The 24,137-nt window shown below is 46.3% G+C and overlaps 1 protein-coding gene across 1 annotated transcript in view; it reads left to right on the plus strand.

The window, feature by feature from the left end:
* The first annotated feature begins 480 nt into the window (after window positions 1-480).
* LOC147121751 (olfactomedin-like protein 2B) overlaps window positions 481-24,137 on the plus strand; it is a 105,356-nt gene continuing 81,699 nt past the window's right edge. The window contains exons 1-3 of the mRNA XM_085977995.1: window positions 481-1,111; window positions 1,808-2,156; window positions 10,872-10,982. Coding sequence (XP_085834121.1) covers window positions 914-1,111; window positions 1,808-2,156; window positions 10,872-10,982 — 658 coding nt within the window. The 5' untranslated portion in view covers window positions 481-913. The remainder of the gene's footprint in view (window positions 1,112-1,807; window positions 2,157-10,871; window positions 10,983-24,137) is intronic.

Raw genomic sequence — 24,137 nt, forward strand, 5'->3', positions numbered from 1 at the left:
TTTACCAGCCTTAGTTCCATATCCCTTGATATCCTTACCCAACAAAAAAATCTATCGATCTTAATCTTGAAAGCTCCAATTATCCCAATATCCGCCTTTTAGGGAGAATTCCACATTTCTACTACACTTGGTGAAAAATTACTTCCTGATTTCCCTCCTGAACAGCCTAATTCTGCGGTTAAGATTGTGTCCCCTCGTTCCTGATTCCCCCATCAGAGGAAGTAGTTTTTCTGTCTCTACCCTATCGAATCCTTTTAACATTTTAAATATCATTACTTAAAACTTTAAACAACAGAGCTAAAAATGTCATAAAATATGTTCGTCCATCTTGAAGAATATAAAAATGTCAATTTATTTTTTCTCATCTCAATTTACTGATTTGTTGCTAGATTTGGACTGGGGTCGCGTTTCTTCAGATATGCGAGTTTCGCATTTTGACAAGTTATAAATGAACATAGACTAGCCTTGGTTTCTTTACCCCTTCTGTGGTTCTGTATTTTGTTCTCAAGGCTGTTACTCTCTGACCAACAGCCCTCCCATCCACTCTGGCTGACTATTGGCAGTAAAACTCCTCCTCGCTTCCCTCAGTCCATTCAGTCACTCAGCTGCAAGCTATCCAGCTCAGCTGCACACTGAAAGTGAGTGCTCTCGCCACACAGGAGCTCGCTGTGTATGGCAATACAGAGTTATATGCACTACCCCCTCATCTCTCTGTGAAGGAACTGAACCATTCTCTGGAGTCTTGTAGTTTTGTGTCTCAGCCTCGGTCTTGCCGATTTGGAGGAGGGGGGGGAGTTTGGCACTCGCTTTCTACAGATCCTGGCAGCTGCCAGCTAAGATTCGGCAATCCTGCCACCGCCTCGACCAGACTTCTCTTCGGCGAGGGCTGAGTGCAGCAGGCTCCCCTCTGCCGATGGCGAAGATGCTTTTGGGAGCAGTCTTCGTCTTGGGCTTCGTTCTGTGCAGAGGGCTGCCGGTGAGCAGCGGGCTCCACAACATCACTGGGAAAAATCCCAAACCGATGCCAAGCGTTTGGGAAGAACCGAAGGATGAGGCTGAAGCCGGGACACCGGCGACTGAATCCGAGAGACAGGACAGCGTCCTGGCAGAGGTAAAACCAGCGCTTTACTGGGTGGGTGGGTAACAAAAATAAAAAAAACTGCAGTCTGTTTTTGTAAAAAAAAAGTGGCTGCACCTTAGCAAAAACCAGGGAAAGAAGCCGAGGAGCTGGTCTGTTGGATTTCATTGGAAGGAATTGTGTTGGTCAGATATTTGTTTATTTCAGTCTAACAAACCTGCTGGTTGTGTGCAGAAACATTTGCAACTTTTAGTTTTTCTGTCGCACCACTGCACCGGTTTCTTTTTAAATGCAATCCCAAGTGGGACAATTCTTAGCGATGCTGAGATTGTATTTGAGAGAGGCGCGCACCTCTTGCCCATGAGAACCTTGACACCTCAAAGCTGCAAATGTTCATTTACAAGTTTGTGAATTATCTGGTTGTTGTACTGTAACAGACACTGGGGCTTTCCCATCAAGGCTAACTCGGTTTAGGAAAGCTGCACAATGATTTAAAAACTTGTATCCAAAAATTTTAGTCAGAATAGATAGATAGAAATAACATTCCAAAAAGACGCTTTTAACTGCATTCATTACTTGGATTGATTGTACAGAGCTCTCGCTATATTAATATATACATCCTGTGATGACTGCAAGTTTCCTGCATTAGGCGCTGATTCACAATTAACATGTATGGTGTACTCTCTCTCTCTCACACACGGTTGTGACCTGCTCTTCGCTTGCCTCCAGTTGCTAGGGGACTATAACAAAGTGAAAGCCGTGTCTGAGGGTTCGGATTGCCGCTGCAAGTGTATGCTGAGACCCCTGGGCCGGGACGCCTGCCGGCGGATCCAGGAAGGCACCGCTACAGCGGACGACTCGTACACAGTGGAATCTATCAGCTCGGGACCGCACTGTAAATGTAGCTGCCTCGCCCCGTCCTCGGCTTTCAGCCCCTGCGATGGGCAAATCAGACTACAGAAGCTCCAGGAAGCGGAAAGCAACGGATTCAAGGTTGGTTGCAAGGCTGAACATGTTGTCTTGGCCAAAGAGCAACCGCCAATGCAGCATGGCCATGAGGGGGTGTTTTCATGGAGAAGTATTTGGCAAACTAAAGTGAAACGGGGATGGCCGAAGAGGGACACATGACTTTAACCATATTTTTTGGATGTTAAGGGAATCAAGGGATATGGGATAGTGTAGGAAGGTGGATTTGAGGTAGAACATAAGCCATAATCTTATTGGATGGCGGAGCAGGTTCGTGTAAAGTCTGTGGGTTGTACTGTTAATAACGACACAGACTTCAGGAGTAACAAACAAACAGGTCTTTACTATTCGAAGGTCCAGGCGAATCTGCCCAATGAATCATGCCACAACACTTATATACCGGTGTGGTCACCGTCGGTATTACAGTATACAGAAGCCAAACAAGTAGTGCCACACCTAAAGTAGTTCTCTTAAAGGTGAACAGTTACATACAATAGTTATCTTAAAGGTAGACGGGTACATACACTACAATCCTCCCTTTTTAGCTTATTACATACAGAGTCCCCATTAAACATAACATATCTTCAATTTCATCTAAAACAATTTACAGATAGAGTCTCGGTGGGAAACAGTTCACAGGTTCAGTCTCTGCGGGAACAGTTCACAGGTTCAGTCTCTGCGGGAACAGTTCACAGATTCAGTCTCTGATCTTGACTTGGTCCGAACAACATCTCTTTGGTGTAGACGGTTCACATTGCTAGCGTGACTCCTCCATAGCCTTTTCTTGACGTAACAGTTTGAACTTTCGTCCTGCTGAACCAGCAGTGCTGACTTTTACAACAACTGGGTTGCCTTGGTAATTTCCTACTTTCCAACTGATTTAGCTCTTTTCGTAGGGTCCACGCATGATCTAGTAGAAGTGATAATATTTGAGATAGTTATCATCTTCGGCTTCTTCTTTTTCTTTTCTGCTTTTTGGAGACTCTCGGGGCTCCCTTATCAGCTGCCAGCTGTAGCACCACCAACTCTCTATGTTCCTTCGACTTTAAGTGCTTCATCCTGATTTCGGCACTTTGGGAGTTTTCATCACAAACTGGGCAGACCAGATCCTCGTAATATTCAGTGTCACTCAACAGGTCATGGTAATATTCGGGTTCGTCCTGAGTTAGGCCAGCGAGAGGGCCTTCTACTTCCTCCTTACCCATCTGGACGTTAGCTGACTGTGGTTCCTTCCCTAGACATCTTTCTTGAAAAGACTTCTTCATGCATTCATATTCATCCCGCTCTTCCTGGGTTGTCTGCCATTCCTTCACTACTGACCTCATTTGTGAGTTCAATACTTTCCCTTCCATCGGGGATTGCGTTATTATGCTATTTAATCCTTCTACTGAAGTAGCTGTTTCCACATTCTGTTGTTCACATAGACGTGATTCAGCGTACCTTTGGCATCCCAGTAAAGTCTGTGCTGCAACCGCAGCTATTTCCCTCACTTTTGAGAGCTCCGAACTCCTTTCCTTTGAAGATTGAAGCTCGTGTTCCGATTGTTCCCATTGCAGAGTCTTGTCCCTCAGCATATGAAGGAGTTGGCTGACCGTTAACTCTTCCACGGGAACACTGTGGATCAGAGTCTTCTCCATTTCATCCACCTTTTCCTCCAATGCTTTCACCTTCTTTTCCTCTTGTACTTTGGCTTCCAGCGCTCGGAGAAGTTGCGTCTTGATGCTCTCTAACTCATGTTCAGGGGCCATTCTTACAGTCTCTGTGTTTCTTACAGTTTCCTTTTCTTCCACTGAAAGGATTCCCAGTTGAATCTGTTCTTCAAGTTGTTGAACCTCGGTCATTGCCACCTCATATTTGTCTTGGGTTTCCTTCACTATTTTTATGAGTTCTTGGACATCTTGTCTTTCATGTTCTGCCATGTCTTTCACCTCTAATTTCTCATCTATGGATGGAACTTCTACCGATGAGTCTGTCTTGGTCTTGAGCTCATCAAGAATTTCCTGCAGCCTTTGGACTTCTTGTTCACGTTCAACCTTTAGTTGCTCATATGCTTTTACTGAAACTAGCTTTTCGGAGGTTGCCGAGTTAACCCCCTCCAGAATTGTAGCCTGGGCCTGTTCATACTGTTCTTTCAACTTCTCACACTCTGCTTGTAAGGAGTCGTAGAGAAGAACTGGAATAAAATCCTGGCTTCCTGAAGATTCCTCTTCATTTGCTTCTTTCGCAATTTTCTGTTGGAGTTCAGTCAAGGCTGCTATGCTATCTGCCTCTCGAAGTCTCACTGCCATCAAATCTTCTTTATTCTTGCGGTCTATCTCAGCCATTTTCCCTTTACTTTCATTTAACTGAGTGAGTAGTCCCTTATTCTGGGCTGAGAGATATTGCACCTTCTCCTGTAGACCATTGCACTCCTTCTCTGCTCGACCTAGCTGGTTACTGCTGATTTGGTTCTGTGTTTCAAGTTCCAACATCCTTTGCTTAGCTTCTTTCAGTTTCGCCCCTATAAGCTCCTCTTGCAACATGGCCACATTATTCTCATCAGGTAAAGAAGCGTTTCTCTTTTCTATGTCCAAGATTTTTCTTTGCATCTCTTTAAGTGCACACTGCGATTCAGCTTCTCTTAACCTTGCTTGCACTAGCTCCGTCTCCAATTGCAGAACAAAATCCTCAGTGTAGCGTGGTTTGCCTTTATGCTGTATCTCTAGATCATGCAAATATTCTAACTCTTGGACATCATAAGGGAGATGTGATCGGTAATTGGTCACGATGGCTCTATGGTCGCTCTCTGCTTGAGCCAGCAGGTTCTGTTGTCTTTCCAGACTCTCCCATTCGGTGTCATAGAACTTTTTCATTGTTTTCATCTCTTGTACGAGACGGTAACTCAATTGTTCTAATTGTTGTCGTACTTTGAGATAACGTTGAGTTCGAGCCCGGTGTTCCTCCGTAATGCATATGTCTGTAACTTGAACAGACTCAGAATTCTCTGTCTTTATACACGCCATCGTTTTCCCAACCTTAGTCAGTGAGTTCATGTTAACCTTGTTTTTCATACTTGGGCTGGACTTATCGTCTTCCGGCTCAGAGTCTGAGCTGCTTGTCTGCACCGAGTCCTCACTCGTCATTGCTTGTAGGTAGTGCCATTCCATGTCTATTTTCTTGATCCACTCCCATCCTAGAAGTGGTGGTCCTCCCTCAGGTAGTACGTATAAGATCATTCTTGGGTGTTCTTTACCCCTATCTCTCACCTTGACTCTTATCTTTCCCATGGGGTATACTTTATGCCCCGTGTATGTCTGCAATATGAACTTGGTATCTCTTAAGGGTATATGTGAGAATAGCCGGTGGTAATCCCTTCGATTTATGACTGATACAGCTGATCCAGTGTCCAACTCCATTTTCACTTGGACTCCAGCTATTTTTAGCATGACCCGGATAGTTTGTAGGTCAGCTTCCTTACTCACATTATGAATTCTCAGACTACCCAGCTCCTGGCCGTTTGGGTCTGAGTCTGAATTCTGTTTGTCTGAACTCTTCTCAGCCACCTTGTGTACCTTGTTGTACTTTTCCCGTGATGGCTTCCTTTGGTTGTTGGTCTTCTTCCCTGACCGGCATACCTTTGCGATGTGACCCAGTTTGCCACATTTCCTACATTCTTGGTTCTTAAACCAGCATTGATTCTGGTCGTGCGTTGTCTTCCCACAACGATAGCATTTTGTTGTATTCGAGGTAATTTGGTCCACCCCGAGTGCCGCCGCCTTCAGCTGCATTTCCGCTGTTCCTTTCGCTGCGGCTTCGTGCGATGCAGCTATAAGAACAGCCCTGTCTAGTGTGAGGTCGTTCTCTTCCAGTAGTCGCTTTTGCGTCCCTTCTTTGGACAATCCACATACGAACTTGTCTCGCAGTGCCTCTGTCAGATTCCCTCCGAACTGGCAGTATTTCGCCAGCCTACGCAGTTCAACCAAGTATTCCGCGTTACTTTCGTCTTTCCTCTGCGTTCTTGCATAGAATTTGAAACGTTCAGCCAGCATCAACGGTGTGGGGTTCAAGTGGTCCTTCAGCACAGCCACAATCTCTTCGAAAGTCTGATCCGCCGGTTTATCTGGTGCTATTAGATGCTTCAAGAGCCCGTATGTTTTTGCCCCCATCGAGTTTAGCAATGTTATCGCCTTGTCGTCTTCCTCTATTTTGTTGGCTTCACAATAAATCTCTATGCGTTCCACGTACGTGGCCCAGTCTTCTATCTCAGAATTAAAATCGTTAATATTCCCTCGCTTAGGCATCTTTCTTTCCTTGGGAGCAGCACAAGTATTTCTTTAAGTATTCTTATTTATTTGTTTATTTCTAAGATGGCGGTTTTTCCCGCGAAAATGGCGGTTTCCCGCTCTTTTCTTCTCTCTCCGCCCACTTCAATGGCAGTTAAGATGGCGGTTTTCCCACGAAAATGGCGGTTTCCCGCTCTTTCCTTCTCTCCCCGCCCACTTCAATGGCGGTTTCCCGCTTCTGTCGTCTTCTCCGCCTAATGGCGGCTTCCCGCGTTTCTTCCCTGGTGGAAGGGGTACGCTTTCCCCACAGTGGACAGGTTCAGCCGCTGGCTGGCTTCCGCACAGCTCCCCTTACTCGGCTCTGTCTTTCTCTCCCGCTCGCATGGCTCTACCGGCGCTGGGTACACCCCGTTCACGGATAACAGTTCAGCCGCTGGACTGGCTCTCGCGCAGTCTCCTTTGGTCGGCTCTGCCTCTCCCACACGCTCGGCTCCCGTTCGCCTCCCAGCCCTCATGCAGTCCGGTGCTTCCCTCCCCGGCTGCGGCTGAGTTTCTCTTTTCCCGCGTCTGCTCCCAGTCTCAGCGCTTCGTGGCTTCGGTCGCTGCCCGGCTTTTCCTGCCGATCGCGGTCCGGCTATCTCACGACGCCGTTGGACCCGACTTCCTGACCAGCTCTGCTCCCCCTCGACCGTGGTCGAGTGCACAGCCCTTATCCTCCGGATTTTGTTACACTTTCCCCTACTCACAGTCTCCGCGGCCGCCTCGTTTCCTGCTGATCGGTTCACTCCGCACCGTGGTAGAAGGGTAGTCAGTGCCTGTTGCTGATGGAAGCTTTTGTTGCTAAGTCTTCTTCCTTTCTATTGCTGCAGCCTCGTGTTTTCTCCCAGCATAACGACGAGGGCGGTTGCCTCTCTTCGACGCTCTTCGTTGCTTTGGTAGTCTTGCCGCAGGGTACGATCGGACTCGTCGCCACTGTAAAGTCTGTGGGTTGTACTGTTAATAACGACACAGACTTCAGGAGTAACAAACAAACAGGTCTTTACTATTCGAAGGTCAGGGCGAATCTGCCCAATGAATCATGCCACAACACTTATATACCGGTGTGGGCACCGTCGGTATTACAGTATACAGAAGCCAAACAAGTAGTGCCACACCTAAAGTAGTTCTCTTAAAGGTGAACGGTTACATACAATAGTTCTCTTAAAGGTAGACGGGTACATACACTACAGTTCGAAGGGCCGAATGGCCTACTCCTATTTCTTATGTACCATGATGATACCATCGAAGGCAAGGGTGCGTTTGAACACAACTTATATCAACACATTGCATGCCTGTAACCGATAGGGTTGCCAACACTGGTTGGACATATTCCTGGAGGTGTCAACACGTTGCCTCCCGCCTCCAATCGCCCTGCCATTGGTCGTCCAAATCACCCATTCTCGCGGCGCACTGCCTTCTCACGCCAATAGGAAAGTGAAAAGACTCTAAGTTATCCAATTGGATGATTCCTGACTTTCAGTCAAACAGCCTTCCCACCCCCCCCCCCCCCACATCCGATATTTTTACAACTAATAAAGTGTTAAAAGTAAAAAAAAAATTAAACACAATTTTTAATGTCCCTCTGGTTTTTCTCCTGGGATGCTCACAGCAGTGTCTTTAATTCCTGGAGAGTCCAGGGCAATCCTGGAGGGTTGGCATTCCCAGTAAACAAATGACTTGAAGATTCACCAATGCTTTTTCACAAAGACAATGCCTCTTGAAGGTTTTTGTACCCAGCTGCTTGCGTGGTGCAGTGTAAAGTAAATGGAGTTGGGTGCTTGGAATTAGCCTGTGCCACTGTGCTACAGATAGAATATACATGGCCAGGGAGCAGTGGCACACAGAAACATATCCCACTGGTCACATGGAACAACAACAACTTGTATTTATATGGCACCTTTAAAGTAGTAAAATGTCCCAGGACATGACACAGGAGCGTTATCAAACAAAATTTGACACTGAGCCACATAAGACGATATTAGGGCAGCTGCTTGGTCAAAGAGGTAGGTTTTAAGAAGCCTCTTAAAGGAGGAAGAGAGGCGTAGGAGTTTAGGGAGGGAGTTGCAGGGCAGCTGAAGGTATGGCCGCCAATGGTGAAGCGTTTAAAATCGGGGATGCGCAAGAGGCCAGAATTAGAGCAGCGCAGATATCTTGGAGGGTTTTAGGGCTGGAGGAGATTAGAGAGATGGGTGGGGGGGGGTGGTGGGGTAAGGCCATGGAGGGATTTGAAAGCAAGTGTGAGAATTTAAAAAATCGAGGCAATGCTTAACCGGGAGCCAATGTAGGTCAGAAAGCACAGGGGTGATGGGTGAACTGGACTTGGCTGCTCGTGTCTTAACACTCACCGAGTTTTGGATGAGCTGAAGTTTACGTAGGGTAGAACGTGGGAGGGCAGCCAGGAGTGCATTGGAATAGTCAAGTCTAGAGGTAACGAAGGCATGAATGAGGGTTTCAGCAGCAGATGAGCTGAGGCAGGGGCAGAGTCACAGGTCACCATTATCCAGTCAATTAATCACAGATGCCTTTTGCCTGACTCCTTCCACATTCTGCAGAGTCTGTTTTTAGAAATTACAAGGTGCAAGAACACTGATGTGATGCAGTGTGACTTCCCATGAATTTCAACCCTTACTGCATGCAGTGGAGTTGGCTGTGAAGGATTGCAATTTTACATTAAACAGCCCTAGACACTGAAAATTCTGGCTTTGGTGTGGGGCTGAGTGATGATGATGATGAACTTGCCCGAGCAGTAATTTGCTGCACTCTATAATTATGCTATACCTCTGTAGAATAATGTTGCAAATGACCCCAGTGTGTCAGAACCATACATCTTCATTCTGCACAGCCTTAGGCTGGTGGAGACCAATCTCAAGGTGGAGTCGTCTGCATCGCGGGACAAGTCCAGCTCCCTTCTGAACATTTTCAGTAAATCGGTGTTCTCTGCATAAGCTGGCTAACACGTGGGGCGCGGGTGAGTTCATAACCCCAGAGGAGACACTAACCTAGCGTGGGGCATGGTGGGGGAGTATCCTAACATGGGGTAGTTACTGAATACCTGGTGGGGGGCGGGTGAGTTCATAACCCCACATGAGACACTAACCTAGCGTGGAGCACGGTGGGGGAGTATCCTAACACGGGGTAGATACTGAATACCTGGTGGGGGGGCGGGGATGGTTGGAAGAGGGAGGAGCTACCTAACACATGGGGGAGCAGTTAGATACCCAGAATCACATAATATAGTGAGGGGGCTGGAGTTACTTTACACAGGGGAAGACTTCCATAATACAGAATGGAGAATTACCTAAGACGTGGGGTGGTGGAGGGGCAGAAGGGGGGTGGGGTGAGAGTTACATAATAATACAAGGGTTACCTGAAATTGATGAAGAATTATCTAACACATGGGCAAGAGTTTCTTTACAAGGGGAAGTGTTACATAATACAGGGGTTAGTGTTAACTCACATGGGGGGCAAGAGTGGGAGAGTTACCTAATACAGAGATTTACATAACATGGGAGACAGTTACATTACATAGGTGAGGAGTTACTCGATAGGAGGATGGGTTACCTTATGAGGGGGGTTGGTGGTGTTCTGAACCATGAAAGAGAGTAGTTTGTAAACATGTTTTAGGCACCACAAGCTTAATCTAAATTGGGGCTTTGCTGTCATTGAAGAAAGAGTAGGAAGATCAGAGTGCCCTTCGCCCTTCTCTGCCTGTCTCCAAGGGATTGTGTCCAGGCTGAAGCTGGTATCCACCAAGACTGCAGGAATGGACAAGTGAGACAGATGCCCCTGGTGTTTTCCAATCAATACCTTCCCAATACCTCCTTGAGCGTGCACATAAAATCACATCCCACTGGTTAGCCCATTGTTGAAGACAGACAGTAGAATGCAGTAATGAGTCTGTCAACAACACTATCAGCTGTGAAAAAAGGCCTGGAACAAGCACTCTGAGCTAGCACAATGATGCCACCACTGATTAAGAAATCGAACAGGATGGGCGATGGTAGACAACCTTGCCTGTGACCTCTTTTGAGAGAGATCGGTTCAGCGAGTCTCTCTTAGGAGCTGAAATACACATCAGATAAAATCCAAGACTTGGCTACGTACTCCCATAGCTTCCAGTTTCTTAGTGAGGCACCAGACTGAAGGCCTCATGGAAACAATGCAGGTTGGTGCCCCTGGAGCATGAGCTCATCTGAAGCCAAATCCTGCACTACATGTTGCGTGTGAGAATAGTTTCTCTAGAACTGGCAGTCTGCTTATTAAAGAAAGGATTGTGCAGCTTTGAACAGGACTGTATCCCCATGGCAATGCATCATGCAAACCACTTTATTGTTTATATACAGTAGTGGGTGCAATTATGTGTGATCTATGATGGCTGCCTCTGGTGCTGAGTACTGTATCTTTGAAACCTCAGTCTTAATAAATCTAAGCCTAACCGTACAGAAACCAGATTGAACAAGTTTGTGCCACAACAGGCTAAAAAGTGAAGTTGCCTTTAATTTCAGCGTGACAACTCTTATGTTCAGGTTTGCTATACGAGCTGTTTGATCTGAGTCTGCCCCACAACGCTTCCCTAAAACAGCTCTTCAAACCCATTCTGAAAGGATTTCGGGTCAATTTCTTGGAGGGACAAAAAGGTTAAGAACAGGTTGAATGGAAAAGGTTTGCTCCCAATGGTGTAATCCACATTCAAACTGCATACATTTCCAGAGTTGATAGCAAACTCAGTAATTTGTTTAATATTCCTGGAGTGTATATGGGATGGTGTCCTGGACCAATATGTCGAGGAACCAACTAGAGATCAGGCCATCTTAGACTGGGTATTATGTAATGAGAAAGGATTGATTAGCAATCTTGTTGTGCGAGGCCCCTTGGGGAGGAGCGATCATAATATGATAGAATTCTCCATTAAGATGGAGAGTGAAGTAGTTGACTCAGAGACTAGGGTCCTGAATTTAAATAAGGGAAACTACGATGGTATGAGGCGCGAGTTGGCTAGGATGGATTGGGGAACATTACTTAAAGGGTTGACGGTGGATAGGCAATGGCAAACATTTAAAGATCGCATGGATGAACTACAGAATTTGTTCATCCCTGTTTGGCATAAAAATAAAACAAAAAAGGTGGTGCAACTGCGGCTAACAAGGAAAATTAGGGATAGCATAAGATCCAAGGAGAGGACATATAAATTGGCCAGAAAAAGCAGCAAACCTGAGGATTGGGAGCAGTTTAGGATTCAGCAAAGGAGGACAAAAGGATTAATTAAAAGGGGGAAAATAGAGTATGAGAGTAAGCTTGCAGGGAACATAAAAACTGACTCAAAGCTTCTATAGATATGTGAAGAGAAGAAGATTGGTGAAGTCAAGCGTAGGTCCCTTGCAGTCAGAATCAGGGGAATTTATAATGGGGAACAAAGAAATGGCTGACCAATTAAATACATACTTTGGTTCTGTCTTCACAAAGGAGGACACAAATAACCTCCCAGAGAGGTCGGGGAACATAGGGTCTAATGAGAGGGAGGAACTGAATGAAATCAGTATTTGTAGGGAAATGGTGTTAGGGAAATTGACGGGATTGAAGGCCGATAAATCCCCAGGGCCTGATAATCTACATCCTAGGGTACATAAGGAAGCGGCCCACAAATAGTAGATGCATAGCTGGTCATCTTCCAAAATTCTATAGACTCTGGCACAGTTCCCATGGATTGGAGGGTAGCTAATATAACCCCACCATTTAAAAAAGGTGGTAGAGAGAAAACGGGGAACTATAGACCGGTAAGCCTGATATCGGTAGTGGGGAAAATGCTAGAGTCCATTATAAAAGATGTAATAGCAGAGCACTTGGGAAACAGTGACAGGATCGGACAAAGTCAACATGGATTTACAAAAGGTAAATCGTGCTTGACTAATCTACTGGAATTTTTGGAGGATGTAACTGGTAGAATAGATAAGGGAGAACCAGTGGATGTGGTGTATTTGGACTTTCAGAAGGCTTTCGATAAGGTCCCACGTAAGAGATTAGCGTGTAAAGTTAAAGCACATGGGATTGGGGGTAAGGTACTGACTTGGATGGAGAACTGGTTGGCAGACAGGAAGCAAAGAGTTGGAATAAACGGGTCTTTTTCCGAGTGGCAGTGACTAGTGGAGTTCCATAGGGATTGGTGCTAAGACCCCAGCTATTCACTATATATTAATGATCTAGTCGAGGGAACTAGATGTAATATCTCCAAGTTTGCAGACGACACAAAACTGGGTGGGCGTGTGTGCTGTGAGGAGGATGCCAAGAAACTCCAGTATGATTTGGACAGGTTGAATGATATGGCAGATGCAGTATAATGTGGATAAATACGAGGTTATCCACTTTGGTTGCAAAAACAGAAAAGCAGATTATTATCTGAACGGCAATAGATTGGGAGAAGGGGAAGTGCAATGAGACCTTGTGCACCAGTCGCTGAAGGTAAGCATACAGGTGCCGCAGGCGGTTAAGGCAAATGGTATGTTGGCCTTCATAGCGAGAGGATTCGAGTACAGGAGCAAGGGTGTCTTGCTGCAGTTGTACAGGGCCTTGGTGAGACCACACCTTGAGTATTGTGTGCAGTTTTGGTCGCCTTATCTGAGGAAGGATATTCTTGCCATGGAGGGAGTGCAGCGAAGATTCACCAGACTGATACCTGGGATGGCAGGAATGACGTATGAGGAGAGATTGGGTCGATTGGGCTTATATTCACTGGAGTTTAGAAGAATGAGAGGGATCTCATTGAAACCTATAAAATTCTAACAGGACTAGACAGACTAGATGCAGGAAGGATGTTCCCGATGGCGGGGGAATCCAGAACTAGGGTTCACAATCTAAGGATAAGGGGTAAGCCATTTAGGACAGAGATGAGGAGGAATTTCTTCACCCAGAGAGTGGTGAACCTGTGGAATTCTCTACCACAAAAGGCAGTTGAGGCCAATTCATTAAATATATTCAAGAAGAAGTTAGATATATTTCTTAAAGCTAAAGGAATCAAGGGATATGGGGAGAAGGCAGGGACAGGGTACTGAATTTGGATGATCAGCCATGATCTCATTAAATGGCGGAGCAGGCTCGAGGGGCCGAATGGCCTACTCCTGCTCCTATCTTCTATGTTTCTATAAGGAATCCAGTGTAACACTCTCCCTGGGACTGGAGTGAATCCAACTGCTTTAATGGCTCAGTTTGTACCCGTGCTGCCCAGTGTGGAACTGAATTGTACAGAATAGGAAGGTCCCAGGTCTGTGCTGAGTGAGCTGGTCTCTGCTGGGACATCGATTATGGATGCTACAGTAGTGGGAGAGAGGGGGAGAGAGTAGCCAGAGCACCCCTGAGCTGGGAAAGAAAACAAACTCAGTTGGGATTCCTGCTCCTGGTCATCACCCTTCTGGACTGCGCTGTGATGCCCCCCGTGGTCAACTAGCCCATCAACACTCAGTGATTCAACTCTCACATGAGGAATGCCAACCTGGGTGAGTTACAGGAGAGCTATTTTGTGTCTGTGAAAATGTTTTTCGGCAATGGTTAGTGTCTCAGAGATGAAAGGATAGTGAGATGAAAAGAGGAAAACCCGGAGGAAAAAGATATAATAAAAGCAGTAAGAAAAAAAAAACCAGCATTGGTTTGCTAGCACAACATCAGGGTGTACCAATTCCTCAGGAATCATCGAGAGAGGCCTCCAAAAATCGTGGCCTGATTGCACTTCTCCTTCTGTCCGCTCCAATAAAATATTTGGAGTCCAGAAACATGAACAAAGTCCAGCCAGACGCATTACTGGAACTGTGTAAAGGCTGCTTCATTCCCTGGCATCGTTATATTCCACTTGTACTGTGACAGCAACATAAGCTTTTTTTTGTTGGAAGCCATTCAGTTGGAGTCTAGACATTCCTTTTTTTTCCAATTGGTGAATTTCTTTGAGTTTGTTTTGTGGTCATCAGATGAAGGATGTCAATGATGGGGGAACTGGGCATTTCCTTTCGTTGGCAATCTGAAGGAATGCACACTGGAGGTTGTGGCTTTGTCCAAGATTGTGGAGTGTTGTAAGGCTCAAGAGAAACCCACTTGCATTGTTTTTCAGAAGGCTTTCAACCTAGGTGCCTCACACAAGCCTTCATGAAGAAGTGGGCGACCAGGTCTTGGATTGTATTGAGGATGGTACCCCAGCTCCAAGATAGATGAGAGGCTTATAGAAATGATCTTTCTCAAAAGAGGAGTGGACCATGGTTGTCCGAAGTTATTTAACCTGGAAGATCAACTGGTGTTGACTGGTAATGAGTTGGGGATTAACTGTCCCTTGTCCTTCATTATAATGTTTTGGCCGTGGGAGTGGGGGCTGAAAGTGGAACTGGATGTTGGAGTGAGCACACTATCCTTTCAGCTCTGAGACTCCATTCAAAGAACCCACAAAGGTGGTTGGTGTGACTAATGGAAAATGTTACACTGATGCAGAAGAGGATGCTGTTCTGAAATTGAGCCCAAAGCACCATTTTGCAGTTGATAGACTGCACCTACATGCTACCAGATCTGGGAGTGGATGCTGATCCTCGCTATTTAAAATACAAAAGAGTTCCTCATACAAGTTGCCACTGTTTTCCTCCTACTTCCCTCCTACCTCACAGGGGAAACTTACTCCTTCGAAGCAAAATGTTTTTTTTAGCTGCGGCAATGCAAATGTGTCCTTCTGGGAGACCATGTTACAGCATCCCTGTCCGCAGTGTCAGGACATTTTATGTGCAAGCTGAGCATACGGCTTCTCCAGAGCCAATCAAGTCAGGCTTAACTCCTAACAGTGTGCGCAGGATGCTTAATGAAGAAGAGAGTGGCCATTGAATTCAAGAACAAATAGACTATAATACTGTAAAGAAAAGGTCTGGCGATAGTAAAGTATTGTTTCAGCAGTCACTTGAAGTGAAACAGTGATTCGCTGCCTGTAAAAGCCATGAACAACAGTCTTAACAAGTTTTTAAAAGTAGGACAAAAAGAGGAAACTGCAGCTATCATTTACCTGCCAATAACAGCTGGAAGATTAATCCAGAAACACACTGGTTTCAACCTGGAGTACAGCAAAGAAAGAAACCGCATTTAAAAAGCACCTTAACATACCTCTCGCAAACATCCCAAAGCACTTCACAAACAAAATTACTTTGCACATTTACTGTTACGTTGGGAAAGGTGGCTGCCATTTTGTGCATAGCAAGGTCCCACAAACAGCAATGAGGTGAATGACCAGCAGATCTGTTCTCGGTGATGGTGCTCAAAGGATAAATGTTGGCCAGGGCACCAGGATAACTCCCCTGCTCTTCTTCAAATAGTGCAATGGGATCTTTATTTCCACCTGAACAGGCAGATGGGATTTGGCCTAATATGATTGATGAATTTAAAATGCAACAAATATAGAAAGTAAACAATTAGAAAGCAAAAAACACACAGACCTAAACTCTTATGTAATGAGGAAGAAAAAAAATGAGCGGTCAAACTTGTCAATGTTGACAATCCTACTCATCAATCCTGTGATAAGCGAAATGTTCCTTTTATCCTATTATGCAATGCTGCACAATGTATTGGGAATTAACTGGCGCCTAAGCAAGTGTTTTCTTTAAGCTGCATTTCCATTATGTAAGAGATTATGGAATCAGAAATGGCCAATTGGCACATCAATCCCTTCACAGACGGTACAAATTCCATTCCATCGTGGACTCCACCCATCCCCCTTAATCCCAAGGGAAGGCTCTGCAATATTTTACCTATTCCTCCTCCTCCTCCCACCCAAGCTAATCAAGCAGAGCTCCATAATACTGACACTATATGATTTCGCATTGACCAGTTCCCATCCTTGGTGTAATATTTGCACCATTCCAGCTGCTCAGGAAATAATAATTCCCTAGTGCATTCAATCATCTCTATCTGTACTTCTCTTATAACCCTCAATCCTATTCCTAATCTGATATTTACGCAGCTCCCTTTTAAAGCGGTGTTACTTGATAGAGCATTAACTGCCTCCACAAGGAGCAGTGTCCACATACCCCGTTACCATATGAGGAAAATAATTCCTTCTAATCTTGTCTTGGTTGACTCTCTTTAATACTGGGCTTGTGTTCTCTTGCCCTGTACTCACGGTCCAAGTTAAATTGCCTGCCTGCATCTACATTATCCATTCCTCGTAGCATTTTAAAACCTAGATCACGTCTCCTCACAATCTTCTTCAATGAAAACAAGTTTGGTTCTGTGAGTGTGTCTTCATAAGTTAGAGTTACAAAAGCTACTGAGAGTGAGTTTACCCATCATTGGGATGTTGCGGGTTAAGGTGAGACCTGTGTGCCGGCCCCTGTTACATTAGGAGAGTGCAGCTGATGGCAAGCTGTCCCGCACTCATAAACATAAACTAATTGGCCTCCATCATTCCATCAGCGGCGGAGACTCACACCTTTGTGGGTTTTGTGAGCTGCCACTGAAATAATCGGCTTCGCTTAAAGCCCACGAAACGCAGGAAGCTGGTCTTGTCTCATGAGCTTGAGAACTTCAGGACATAAGTTGCATGAACACACTTGGATGACAATCCATAATGATGTCATTAACAGTGCATACTTGCACAGAGAAATGAATCTGGATATTCCCAATCAGAGACCTACAGGCCTATGAAAAGAAGGACTGTGTGAGTAATGAAACTGGGGTAACACTGCTCTCCTGAAAGTAAAAGCTCCTTACAATACTCATTGCCACCGTCCCATCGGTAGCAGTTAGAGACACCTTTCACCAGAAAGCAATATGAGAAGCATCTAATATAGATGTCAGACACAAAAAAAACCTTCAATCAAGTTGTCCCGTAATAACATAGGAAGTATTGAAGAAAAAGGGGTGATCGCATTGAGGTGTTTAATAGGATTTGATTGGGTAGATTGAGAGAGAAACTGTCCTCTGGTGGGAAGTCTAGCACAAGGAGGCACAACCTTACCAGTAGAGTTAGGCCATTCAGGGGTGATGTCAGGAATCACTTCATACAAAGGGTAGTGGAAATCTGGAAAACGCTTCCCCAAAAAACTGTTGAGGCTGGGGGGTCAGTTGAAAATGTCAAAACTGAGATTGATAGATTTTTGTTAGGCAAGGATATGAAGTGTTACAGAACCAAGGTGGGCAGATGGAGTTAAGATACAGATCAGCCATGATCGAATTCAATAGCGGAACAGGCTCGAGGGGCTGAATGGCCTCCTCCTGTTCCTATGTAACATCGAGCTGATTGGCGGGGAAGCTGCCTCATTTTCTTCAACTGAACAGGAAAGTGCAATTGAACTGTAGTTTAGCATCGTGGACACTGATGTAAGACACACTGATATTTAATGGAGATAAATGCTTTTCATTACAGGGCTGTACTAACAGTAGGCGCCAACTCCCCTTGTATTAAATGATATCTAAGGTGTTGCTTTGACACCGAGTTGGACCACACGTCTAGTTCTGGTGCAGCAATGCGGTGAAATCTGCCCATAATTACCTCCTGTGGGGCAGGCTTCAAGTGTTTTTTCACCAGTAGGAAGCTCCTGCTACAGGTTGGTTTCTGAATCATTCATTTACCCTTACATGTGTTAGGAGTTCACCACAGACAGGTGGTCTCCACATGATGTCCTCTATACTGGACTCAGTCGGCAGCCTCAGCACTGTGATGGAATCAGTTCAAGTAGACTCGAGCATCAGCACTTCAAAGCCTAAGTTTTCAAATTGGAGTCACCATGATGGGATCCCAGGGGCTTCTAAGATCATCAGATTTCTGAATATTTCTGCATTTGTTGATTTTTATAGTGCATTAATTCGTATACATACAGCAGCAGAAATTAATATTTTTGCAATGACAGTGTTTTGATTAGCTTAGACTATCTTTCCAAAGTTAGGACAGCCCATGCACACAGGAGTATTTGCAAAGGAGCTTCCACCCCGCCGCCCCCCCCCCCCCCACCTTGCCCGAGTGTGTCTGTCAGTATTTACAGAGGTTTTGCAGGAGTGTGTCAGTATTTACAGGGGTCCCCGGGAGAGTGTGTCAGTATTTACAGGGGTCCCCGGGAGAGAGTGTCAGCATTTACAGGGGTTCCCGGGAGAGTGCATCAGTGTTTACAGGGGTCCCCAGTGTTGTGTCGGTACCTTTCTACCTAGACACAATTTAGGACTCAGAACTCAGAGATTCAAACATGAAGTGCTTTATTCAGGAAGGAAAGGAACTTCTGGAAAGTTCCGAACAAAGAGAGCTAAACTTAACCAAGAGAACACCCAACCATTTATCTGCTGTGACAGCGCCACCACAGGTGAGAGGAGAACACACAATACATAACATATTCCTCCCCTCTTAAATGAAAGGTCCACATTATTCCTCAACAGGTAAGTTACTTTCAATGCACTCACTAACCAAGGGTAGAGGTAGACTGCCTCAAACCCTGACTTTACCCTGGAGTTTATTCTGCCCCAGTCTTGTGGGTAAGTCGCTAAGCCTACAGATCCAAGCGTCTTGGAGGCCGCCGCTCCCTGACAGGATACCAGCGGTCATCGCTGGCTTCCACAGCAGTAGCCATTGACACAGGCCTGGATGGAGAAGGTGCCTCTGTCAGTCGAAAGTCAGGAGTTTGCACAGGTGGAACAGTCTCTTTGACTTCCTGTGTTGGAGAAGAGCACTGTGGCAAAGGATGCTGGTTTGCGGTATCATCCGTACACAGTTCAGGCCAACCAGCCGTTGGAGCCTCTGTGGCTTTCTCTGCTCCTAGCAACAGTTGATCTGTGTGTCTTCTCCAGACGACGTCCTCGGCAGTCTCAACCGTGTAAGACACAGGGCCTGTCTGCGCGATCACCATAGCAGGAACCCATTTCGGTCCAGTGTTGTAGTTTCGAGCTAGGACGTGCTCTCCAGGGTGAAACCGTCTCTCCTTGGCTCTTTTCTCTCTCTTTTCAACTGGAGCTTGTTTTTGACAATGGACAACCTGTTCTGCCCTTGGAGGTTTGAGTAAGTCAAAACTTGTTCGCAACTGCCTCTTCATCATGAGCGAAGCGGGGGAAGTTTTGGTTGTGGCATGCGTCTCGTTCCTGTAGGACAACAGGAAGCTGTTCAGACGTTGGTGGATGGAGCCCTGACCTTGTGATACCTTCAAGGCGTGCTTCAAAGTTTGCACGAACCTTTCTGCCAGGCCGTTAGTAGAGGGATGATAGGGCGCAGACCTGATGTGTTGGACACCATTCACATGCAGGAAGGTTGCAAACTCCTGTGATACAAATTGTGGACTCTTGTCACTTACGAGTTGTTCCGGTGAGCCATAACGGCTGAACATCTCACCAAGTTTCTCAATTGTTTTCTCTGCCGTGGTAGACCTCATCACAGCGACCTCCGGCCACTTGCTATGAGCGTCCACAACCACCATAAACATCTTCTCTTCGAAAGGACTGGCGAAGTCCACATGTACTTGCTGCCACACTTCTGCAGGCCAATCCCAGGGGTGTGGGGTTGCCAGCTGTGGAACATTCCGGACCCTTTGACATGGGGAACATGTTTTGGCTTTCTCCTCAATATTTCCATCAAGACCTGGCCACCAGAAGTAGCTTCTTGCCATTTCCTTCATCCAAACCATCCCACTGTGGCCTGTATGAAGTTGTTGCAGTATCGGTTCCCTCAGAGGTAGCGGAATGATGACACGGCGTCCCCAAAGAAGACAACCTGCCTGGACGGAGAGCTCATTTCTTTTTGAAACGTAAGGTTTCAAACTAGGAGAATCTCCTATAGCTCTCCCTCGAATGACATTGTCCATTGCCTCAGACAGGACTGGATCGTTGCAGGTGTACCTTCGCACCTGAACTGCCGTGACGGGTGCTCCCTCCACTTGTCTAAAGTAGAAGATGTCTATCTAACGAGGCTCTGGGGGAGTAACAGGCAAGGGTAGCCTCGAGAGACCGTCTGCGTTGCCGTGCAAGTCTGATTTGCGATATTTGATGTCGTATGTGTGTCCTGACAACAGTAAAGCCCACCTTTGCATCCTGCTTGCAGCAAGAGACGGAATTCTACCCCAGAAACAGTAGCATCAGAAGCTGATGAACCAACCGATGACAGGGGGCCAGAATCGCCTCCGCACCAAGAGCAAGACACTCGGGAAAGGCGCTATCCAGAAAGGATCAGGAAGCCTCCCCAAAGACTGAATATATAAATAGACTATTTTCAGCTAATGTTGCATGTTAAAAGTGTTAATTGTAATTAGCTTGATATTTAATTGTTAAATGAGTGTTATGGTACTGTTAATCTAAAAGGGGAGGAATTGTAATGTATATACCTTTTTAAGGGGGGAACTATCTTTTACAGCTCATGTATACTGCAGTACCGGCAGTGACCACACCTGTATATAGCACTGAGTAGTAATCTGTACAGATCAGTTCCCGTGTGAGCCACGTTGAGTAAACACCTGTTGTACCGTTCTCCTGCAGTCTGTGTCTTATTATACACGGACACAACAGCCGAGTGTGTGTCAGTATTTACAGGGGTCCCCGGGAGTGTGTGTCAGTATTTACAGGGGTCCCCAAGAGTGTGTGTCAGTATTTAACGAGGTCCCCGTGAGAGTGTTAGTATTTACAGGGGTCCCTGGGAGTGTCGGTGTTTACAGTGGTTCCTGGGAGAGTGTGTCAGTATTTACAGGGGTCCCCGGGAGTGTGTGTCAGTATTTACAGGGGTCCCCGGGAGTGTGTGTCAGTATTTACAGGGCTCCCCGGGAATGTGTGTCAGTATTTACAGGGCTCCCTGGGAGAGTGTGTCAGTGTTTACAGGGGTCCCCGGGAGATTGTGTCAGTATTTACAGGGATCCCCGGGACACTGTCAGTGTTTACACGGGTCCCCGGGAGAGTGTGTCAGTGTTTACAGGGGTCCCCGGGAGAGTGCATCAGCATTTACAGGGGTCCCCGGGAGAGTATCAGTATTTACAGGGGTCCCCGGGAGAGTGTGTCAGTGTTTAGATGGTTCCCTGGGAGAGTGTGTCAATGTTTGCAGGGGTCCCCGGGAGAGTGTGTCAGTATTTACAGGGATCCTCGGGAGTGTGTGTCAGTATTTACAGGGGTCCCCGGGAATGGGTGTCAGTATTTACAGGGGTCCCTGGGAGAGAGAGTCAGTATTTACAGGGGTCCCCGGGAGTGTGTGTCAGTATTGACAGGGGTCCCCGGGAGAGTGTGTCAGTGTTTGCACGGGTCCCTGGGAGAGTGTGTCAGTATTTACAGGTGTCCCTGGGAGAGTGTGTCAGTGTTTACAGGGGTCCCTGGGAGAGTGTGTCAGTGTTTACAGGGGTCCCTGGGAGAGTGTGTCAGTATTTACAGGGGTCCCCGGGAGTGTGTGTCAGTATTTACAGGGGTCCCCAGGAGTGTGTGTCCGTATTTACAGGGGTCCCCGGGAGAGTGTGTCAGTTTTTGCAGGGGTCCCTGGGAGATTGTGTCAGTATTTACAGGGGTCCCCAGGTGAATGTGTCACTATTTACAGGGGTCCCTGGGAGAGAGTGTCAGTATTTACAGGGGTCCCCGGGAGAGTGTGTCAGTATTTACAGGGGTCCCCGGTATTATGTCCGTGTATAATTGAGACACGGACAGCCGGAGTTGATTGTCTCCATTCAGTAAAGACTTGTTATAATCAGGAAACTGAAACTACAGAAGGCTGCTAGCGCCTTTTATACAGGGTTGGTCACTGCCGGTACTGCAGTCTGAGACCAGTTATTCCCTTAAAGGTACATACACAACAATTCCTCCCCTTTTAGATAAACAGTACATAACATTCATTTAACAACTAAATGATAACTAATTACAATCACAATTACAGTTGCTAGATACATTGGTTGAGGTTAAGCAATTATAAGTTCAGTCTTTGAGGAGGCTTCCTGATTCTGTCTGGATAACGCCTCTTTGGGGTATCAGGTTCTTCTGGCAAGGTTGAGTCGGGATCAATGTCGTCGTTTGGTTCATCTGCTTCCAATATCACCGATTCTGCGGTAGATGCAATTGGTACGTCAGTTTCATCGCCAGGTGTATCAGATCGTGGTGTGGAGTTGACGTTTTCCAGTGACTCTAGATTCTGGTCAGCATAGCGTCTTACAATGCTCTCTCCAATGTCCACGGTATACATGAGAGGTCCTTGCCGTGTACAAATCGTTCCTGGCTGCCATTTCTCTGTGCGGTAGTCCCGGGCCAAAACTGGTTGACCTATCTTAAAACTCCTGGTCGGCCTTTCATTCATATTCTGAAACTGCCTGTTCTCCACATCTCTTCGGACGTTTGGCTTAACCAAATCCAAGCGGCATCGTAGTCTTCGATTGAAGAACATCATGGCTGGAGTTTGGTTGGTAACCGCATGTGTCGCATTCCGGTAGGCAAACAAGAAGTTGTCCACCTTGTGTTGTAGGGGTATATCTTCATTACACATTGCCTTGATAGCCTTCTTGAATGTTTGAACAAACCTCTCGGCCAATCCATTAGTGGCTGGATGGTATGGGGCAGATGTGTAATGCTTAACACCATTGTTCTTTAAGAACCTCCGGAACTCTTCAGACACAAACTGTGGTCCATTGTCAGAGCAAATCTGTTCAGGCAGCCCATTCCTGGCGAATATGGTTCGTAAGACTGTGATAGTTTTTTCTGTGGTGGTTGAGGACATTTTTATTATCTCTGGCCACTTTGAATGTGCATCCACCGCAATTAAAAACATCGAGTCCATGAGGGACCAGCAAAATCAATGTGCACCCTTTGCCATGGAGATGAGGGCCACTCCCATGGATGTAGAGGGGCTTGTGGTGGGGCGTTTTGGACCTTCTGGCATCCTGTACAGCTCTTGGTCATCTCTTCGATTTCTCTATCGATTCCCGGCCACCACACAAACGCTCTGGCTAAGCTCTTCATTTTTACCCCTCCCAGATGACCCTCATGAAGCTCATTGAGCACTCTATCCTTCAATTTGGGTGGAATTACTACTCTGGATCCACACATCAAGGTTCCTCTGCACACTGACAGCTGTTCTCTTCTCGGCGAGAATGCTGGCAGCAGTGGTTCGCCATGTGCTGGCCATCCCTTCACCGTTAAATCATAGACCCAGGATAGTGTCGGGTCATTTTGTGTTTCCTTTTCTATGTTTGCATTCATCACAGGGAGACATTCGACCATGGTCGAGTGGAATATCTCCATTGGATCCACTGCAAGTTCTTCTTCCACCATCGGCAATGGTAGGCGCGACAATCCATCAGCATTCCCATGCTGTTTAGTTCCTTTGTACTCGATGTCATATTGGTGTGCCCCTAGGAAAAGGGACCACCTCTGTAGCCGTTGTGCTGTCATTATCGGTACGCCCTTCTGAGGGTTGAAAATGGAGACAAGAGGTTGATGATCAGTTAGTAGAGTAAATTTTTGACCGTGCAGTTAGTGATTAAACTTCTTCACCCCCCACACTCGGCTGAGGGCCTCTCTGTCAATCTGGGCGTAGTTACGCTCGGCTGAAGTTAACGAGCGTGACGCAAAAGCTATCGGCCTCTCTAAACCATCAAGGAATTTAAGTGACAGTACCGCCCCAATGCGGTAGGGAGACGCATCACACGCCAGTCTTATCAGTAGTGAAGAGTTGTAGTGAGCCAATACTTCTCTTGAAGTGATTAAGTCCTTACTCTTCTGAAAGGCCCGCTTACAGTCATTGCTCCATTTCCATGCTACTCCCGTTCGTAGTAGGGCGTTCAGTGGGTGCAGAATTGTGGACAAATTCGGTAAAAACTTATGGTAGTAATTCACCAATCCGAGGAATGACCTCC

This window comes from Somniosus microcephalus, chromosome 3 (assembly GCF_052327205.1).
Source record: "Somniosus microcephalus isolate GS21.2 chromosome 3, FLI_Smic_1.0, whole genome shotgun sequence".
Classification (NCBI taxonomy): Eukaryota; Metazoa; Chordata; class Chondrichthyes; order Squaliformes; family Somniosidae; genus Somniosus; species Somniosus microcephalus.